General features: G+C 37.6%; 1 protein-coding gene across 1 annotated transcript; it reads left to right on the forward strand.

The window, feature by feature from the left end:
- Window positions 1-5279: 5279 nt before the first annotated feature.
- On the forward strand, window positions 5280-6890 carry LOC139854457 (uncharacterized). The gene is made up of 2 exons (XM_071843760.1): window positions 5280-6380; window positions 6474-6890. Exons 1-2 carry the CDS (start codon window positions 5280-5282, stop codon window positions 6888-6890), a joined length of 1518 nt encoding a protein of 505 aa, XP_071699861.1.
- Window positions 6891-7525: the final 635 nt, after the last annotated feature.

Genomic DNA, 7525 nt, shown 5'->3' on the forward strand with positions numbered 1-7525 from the left:
TTGTTTTAAAGTATAAGGTTTTAAAAAAAAAAAACAGACCTCATGCGATCGCATGGGGTTCCTTCACTAAATCCATGCGGTCGCATGGTGATAAAAAACTGGTCAGGTACAAAACTTCCAGCGAACTGCTTCTGTCTCATAACATCAACACACACATACACGAACATACACACACATTAACCCCTAAAATCACCAATTTTTCACCAAATTCAACCAAATCTCTTGCTATATTCCGCTCTAATCATGAATTTGTTAAGAAGTTTTTCAAGAAAGGTAACAATTACATCCCTAAAACTCTTTAAATTTGAATTTTAGTGTTCTTGAGCTAATTTATACATAATTTGATTTTGTTAATTTCTAGTGTAATTAGAGTTAAATTGTTAGTATATTATGCATGTATAACCTAGATTGATGCTATTTAACATGATTTGAAGCTAAAAACTTCAAAAATTTTAGAAATCTAGGGTTTGTGTTCTTGAGCAATTTGGAGCTTTTTGATATAAACAGGTTATGGCCGATTTTTGTCATTAATTATTGCTAAATTAAGTAGTGTAACATGTTTATGTAGCTAAATGATCCAAACTTTGATCCTAAACATGATTTTTGAGAATTAAAGTGGACTTTTTAAGTCTAAAATTTATGAACTTGATTAAATTGATGTAAATGTCATTTGAAACTTTTTTAATTGCTAGAAATGGTTATTTTAACATGTTATTTGAGTTGAATGCTTATAAACTTTGTAAACATTTTCATATATGCTTATTTGAAAAAGTGTAGAATTGTAAAAATTGTGAAAAGGTGTATAAGTTTAATTTTGATTGAACATGTTATTGTAATTATTTCAAGTTGTTATTTTGCTAACACTAATGCATATTTGGATGCACAAATTTTGTGTTTAATGTGTTTTGCAGAGATTTACCGATACTGATGGTGCATCATCATCATCTAGACAACCTGCTCCAGAACCTGAATCAGAAATGCAATATGAACCGGAGCAACAACAGGAACAAAAACAACATCCTGATCAACACATACCATACTATGATCCGCAACAAGAATATGTTAATGCCTACGTACAATTTCCGATTCATCCAATAATAGAACACCCAACGATTCATGAAGAACAGTTGCATCCTAATTTGAGATTTGATCGAAGCTGGAGAGATTACCCGACGTATCAAAGTAACAAATTTAAACTGGTAACGAAAAATGTAGAAGTGCCGAGGGTAATCGATTGGGAGCCTTTGGAAAGGGTCCAACTAGTTAACTCAGTTAGACAGCATCTGATCTAAAGGTATGGCAACTCTTCTTTTCCCGATTGGGAACGTTTATTCACCATTCGTAGGCCTGTATATAAGGAATGGTGTGTTGAGCTTATGAGTACTATATCACTTAATGCGGATGTAGTTAGGTTAGATGATAGAAGTTTTCTTAGATTTTTACTTGGCCGTAGGATGTACAGGGTGTCCATGCTGGACATGGCCAGGGCTTTACAGATTTACACTCCTGGTGAATTACAACTACCCGATTGTATAAATTTGATTTATCATGGTGAAAGGGTAGATAAGAATTTTGACGCGGACGCCGTCTGGAGGCGTATGTCAAATTATAATGTTTTTTCGCTGGGAGGAAGACACTCCTATTTAGATATTAAAAAAGTAGAGCTACGTATTATACATAGATTGTTAGCTAATTCGATTACACAAAGAGCTAAAAACAAGGAGAAGATGACCTTACACGACTTATTTTACCTTAAGTATATTCGAAACCCTAGAAGCTTTGTTAATATCCCCTACTGTGTTGGTTTTTATCTTTCCAAAATGGTAGCAGGAATACAGGACGGGGGAATAATAGGAGGAGGTATTTTTGTTACTCTCATTGGAGATAATTTGGGTGTAGATAGGGATCAAGGGGGTCCACTGATGGTGTGTAGGGAACAGGTTGACACTTTAGGATTGAAGGTCTATCAGGGTGCAAAGGTATTAAAGAGCAGACGCAATCAGGCAGTACCATATGATGGCCGTCATCCACAGGTAGAGAGAGGTTCAGATGAGGAAATGGAGGAACCGGATGACATTAGGGATGTCATTAGGGAGGCTATGACTGACGTTTACCAGCGTATAGATGAGGTAGAAATGACAAACGAGGCTAGATTTAGTCAGTTCGAGCAGTGGCACGCCGAGAATGTGTACAAGCATTCTAGGCAACGACAGCATGATAGGTGGCACTATCGTCAGCATCATATCATGAGCCAACTATCACCTCAGGTACCAAATAACTACGTACTGACCCGACCTGCTTACTATCCTCCACACCATCCCAATATGCAACCACCATTTACTCTCTACAACCTTAACTAGGCCTATCAGTAGACCTATAACCAACCATGGAACCTGCCCGATGACATGAATTGGAACTCCTATCCAGATTGATATAGTTCCCGTTGGTGATTTTTATCTTTTATTATTTTTATTTATTTTTATGTTTAAAACATATAATATTGTGATACTTTTATGTAAGTTTTAACATTTTTATTATGTTGTACTAATATTTCATATTTGATTTGAAAGTGGGATGTTAAGTCTCATTTCAAATTACCATGCATGTTATTATTTGTATGTATGTATTTTGTCAATTGTACACAACAGGGTAAAACAGCGCATTTTCAAAGACTGGCATTAAGTTCAGCAAAAGCTACTAATTTTGACGACAAAACGAAAAACAAATGTGATGTAACAACAAGATGGAATGAACAAATGATGTGCACCATTTATCATTCAACAAACAAACGCCAATATGTTTGGAAATTTTGGTAAAATTTAATCACTTTTTCTACGCTAATCTCCCTCAATAATTTAAATTGTTACTGATTTCTTGCAAATGAGGGCATTGCAAGATCTTAAGTGTGGGAAGGGGTTAAATTCTTTCGGATTTTTAAAATTTTAAACTTAAACACTTGGTTACCATTAAAAATACTAGTAACGCATTAGTTGTATTAGAATCTAGTGCTCTCTGATAATAAAAAACAGCCCTAGTCTTATATACTGACTACCCAATTCTAGTAAAAATTTTCAAAATTTTCAATTAAATGAACTCAAAATCATGTTTATACATATTTATGAACGATTAAAGTAGGTGTTAACACCGAAATTATTGTTACCTCGTAAAGGACATAAATTGAGAAACAACCTAAAATGTTAGAATTCATTTAAAATGGAATAGAGGAAAATAAAAAGGCAAAGAAAGGAAAATAAAAGCCAAGTGTGGGAAAAATTTACCAAGTTATTTAGAACATATATCACATATTTTTGTACAAATAATTGAAGATACTTTGTTTTGGACAATTTTATCAGTTTTACCCAATTTCTTATAATATATTTGAAAGAAAAGATGGATCTACACGATGAATCAATTCCATCATTAAAAGGAAGTAAAGTCTTCTGAAAAAGAAACGCGCTTCTTGATTTAGGTCAGGAAGTTGTCGTCCAGACCCGTTATAGAGTCTACGAAAAACCTTGAAAAGTTTTCTCAAAAATCAGCTGGAAACCCACGGACCTCAGCATCAAACAGGGTTTCCAAGTGGTCAAACTTATCCTAACCATGAGAGCATTTGTCTCGTACAATGGGGGGCACCATGAAAATTAGCTTATAAGACTAATAAATCAGATCCCCAGAAAGAATAATCTCCTTAAAGATCAAAAATCAGATTTTAAGACTGATATTACTCAATCCTTGAGATTGACCTTAAAGATTGAGAATTCAAACTCATGGAATTCGATGATATCTAAACTCGAGCTTGAACGACAAAATATTTTGTTCAAAATTACAAACCGATTTGTTTTCTGAAAACCCATTTTCAATGCGTTCATTACCATTGAACGTAAAATCCTAGGAATTCACTTGGAATTCATTAGGTCACCTGAACCAAATCGGGTGTCAACCGTAAGAACGGTGGTTGCATAGCATGGTCGCAGACAGGACCTTGTGCCAGACCGAAAAATTATAGGGTGATCTTTACCATAATCAAAAGCATGTCACGGGACATTGCCTTAACAGTGGCTTGTTCAACGCTTTCCTTTACAACCGGACGGTAGTTTACCGAAAGGTAATATACGGAGCAAGTTTACTGGACATGTTGCTTTTCTAATACAAGGTTAGCAAGTGGGTGACACAAAACCATAAGTTTTGAGCTAAAATTTTCAAATCTGAAACCCACCAAACCCACAAAAACAATTTGCAAACACCGGTGAAGGGTTATTCCGAAAAACTTATCTAGGGTAAAAGCTAGATTTAATTTTCAAAAGATCAAATGTTTTCATAAAGATCCAATTTCCTAAAGGATCTAAATTTTCATAGTCATGTGGGACTGTAAACCACATCGTTACTACTATTGTTCATACCGCCGTATAGAATTCACTGATGTACAAAGTGTGAAGAATAAAGAAGTGATTCTAGTATTTTTATTTCAAGACTATATTGCTTGAGGACAAGCAATGCTCAAGTGTGGGAATATTTGATAATGCTAAAAACAAACATATATTTCATAGCATTATCCCTCAAGAAAGACAAGCTTTTGGTTACAATTGTTCTATTTACAAGTAATATTCGTTTAAATAATAAAAGGTGAAGACAAAAGACAGATTCGACGAATTGAAGATGCAAACGACCAAAAAGCTAAAAAGTACAAAGTACAATCAAAGTAGTTCAAAATATTGATAAGAAACGTCTAAAAGTTACAAGAGAACGAGCCGCAAAACGCAAAGTACAAGATATTAAATAGTACGAAAGGACGTTCGAAAATTCGGAACCGGGACCAGAGTCAACTCTCAACGCGCGATGCAACGGACCAAAAATTACAAGTCAACGGAGTACAAGAATATAATATAATATATAATTAATTATATTATATTATAAATATTATAAAAATCCAGCCGCCCACGTTTTGGAATCTTTGTGAGCTGGAAAAGCAGGCCATTCGATCGCATGGCCAGAAGGAATAATTTCCATGCTATCGCATGGCAGTGAAAGGCTGGCCACATCTATAAATTTTGCAGTTTTTGGTCGAATGTTTTATGACTTAGTGCACACAGCCAGACGGTTACGACGATATTTTCAATCACATCTGATGCAAGTCTTCACGGACCAACCGATCAAACACGTCCTGAGTAGACCAAAAATTTCTGGAAGAATGGCAAATTGGGCAATAGAACTTGGCGAGCATGAAATCACCTTCCTCTCGAGACATTCGGTAAAGGGCCAAGTCATAGCCGACTTCCGACATGATCAAACAAGGAGAAACCACTATTATAAGAAGGGAAACGGACAAATTTTGGGAACTATATACGGATGCAGCGTCAAGTGAGGAGGGAGCCGGCATAGGCCTACTCCTCGTTTCCCCAAACGGAGAAGAAATAACCTACTCTATTCGGTTGAGGTTCACCACCTCAAACAACGAGGCCGAGTATGAAGCACTAATAGCAGGATTACGCTTGGCAAGAAGTATAGACGTACGACAACTTACAACTTATATCGACTCACAACTAGTAGCAAGCCAGTTAAACGACCACTTCGAAGCAAGAGATACATCGATGCAAAAATACCTAGAGCTTGCGAAAGCACTGACCAACACCTTCACAGTATTTGAAATAAAGCAAATACCCCGTAACCAGAATAAGAAAGCAGATGCTTTGAGCAAGCTTGCCTCTCTACTCTACGACCACTTCACCAAAAAGGTTATGGTTGAAGTACTGAAAAGAAAGTCAACTGAAGAGGATACTCTCATGGCAACAATCACGACGGAGGGAGAGTGTTGGATGACACCTTTCATAAATTACCTCGCTGATGGTACCCTCCCGGAGGACAAACTACAAGCCCGCAGGATACGAATGTGGGCACCAATGTACAACTTTAGAATTGGCATCTTGTATAGGAAATCTTTCATAGAGCCTTACTTAAGATGCGTTGGCCCAGCGCAGGCCAAAGAGATCATACAAGAAATGCACGAAGGAGCCTGCTCCATACATTTCGGCTACCGAACGATAGTTAGCAGGATCAAGAGAATGGGTTATTTCTGGCCACACATGTACCGGGATACATATGACCTGATCGTAAACTGTGAGGCATGTCAAATACACACTCCCATCAACATATCCCCTCGCCGTAACATGATTCCTATACATGCCGCTTGGCCGTTCTGCAAACGGGGGATCGACATTGTCGGCCCATTCCCAAGAGGCATCAGAAATGTCAAATTCCTAGTAGTCGCAATTGACTACTTTATAAAATGGGTCGAGGTAAAACCGTTAAGCACGATCACGGGACAAAAAATCTTAACCTTTGTATGGGAGGATATTGTCTGTCGTGGTTTGCCACAAGAGATAGTCAGCGACAAAGGCACACAGTTTGCACACAATCCATTTAAGGATTGGTGTGCGGACATGGACATTCAACAGTCATTTACTTCTGTGGCCTAGCCACAGGCCAATAAACAAGTCGAGGTCACTAATAGAGACATCATTGCCGGGATAAAAGCAAGACTAGGTAAACACCGGCAAGGATGGGTGGACGAGCTCCAACATATACTATGGGCACAACGGAAAATACCAAAAGACAGTACGAACGAAACACCTTTCATCTTGGTGTACGGCACCGAAGCGGTTATCCCGGCTGAGGTGCTTGTCCCAACCAACCGAGTAACAACATTTGATGAACAACAAAACGATGAAGCATTGCGAGAAAACTTAGATGCTCTAGAAGAACGACGGACGATAGCACATATCCGGCAAGCCGAAAAGAAGCAAAAAATCGCAAACCACTATGAAAAAAAAGTCAAGCCACTGGACTTTCAGTTAAACGACTTGGTGTTACGTAGCAACGAGGCCAGCCGATAGCAAGATGTTGGAAAACTGGGCCCAAGATGGGAAGGACCTTACAGGTTTGTCGGCATAACTAATTATGGTGCATACCACCTGGAGACACCAGACGAAGCTCCGATACAACGCCCTTAGCATGCCTTTCATTTGAAGAAATATCATGTGTAACTTGTCTGCGACCGGGAGGACTGATCACCCACTCGGACGGCAGAAATGAAAAACACTTATGTACTCAAATCATTTCTATGTATAAGTCATCAATAAAGTTTCATTTTATATACTTATCCACTGTAACGACTCTGAATATGTCACAAGTAACATCAAAATACTTTTGGCATATTTTGGACCTACCGCCAGAAGAAATGCTTTCTAGATTTCGTTGGTAGGAGGACACCCCTTGAAGAACCTTCTCGGATAACAAGGGTGTCCGACAATATCATTGATGGTTCGGTTCTACCGTATAAACAACTCGACCATACACACGCGTAGTCTAGATATCTATGTTTTTGTCATGACAATATGCGCAACTCGAAGCAAAATAAACTAGTTTACACACAAATATGTAACAAGATATAAAGAAGTCGCATTAATCATACAAAACACAATGAGTGCATATCTCTACGGTTGGTAATTTACATTATCCTCTACGGATG

The sequence above is a fragment of the Rutidosis leptorrhynchoides genome, chromosome 6, assembly GCF_046630445.1.
Source record: "Rutidosis leptorrhynchoides isolate AG116_Rl617_1_P2 chromosome 6, CSIRO_AGI_Rlap_v1, whole genome shotgun sequence".
In the NCBI taxonomy this organism is placed as follows: domain Eukaryota; kingdom Viridiplantae; phylum Streptophyta; class Magnoliopsida; order Asterales; family Asteraceae; genus Rutidosis; species Rutidosis leptorrhynchoides.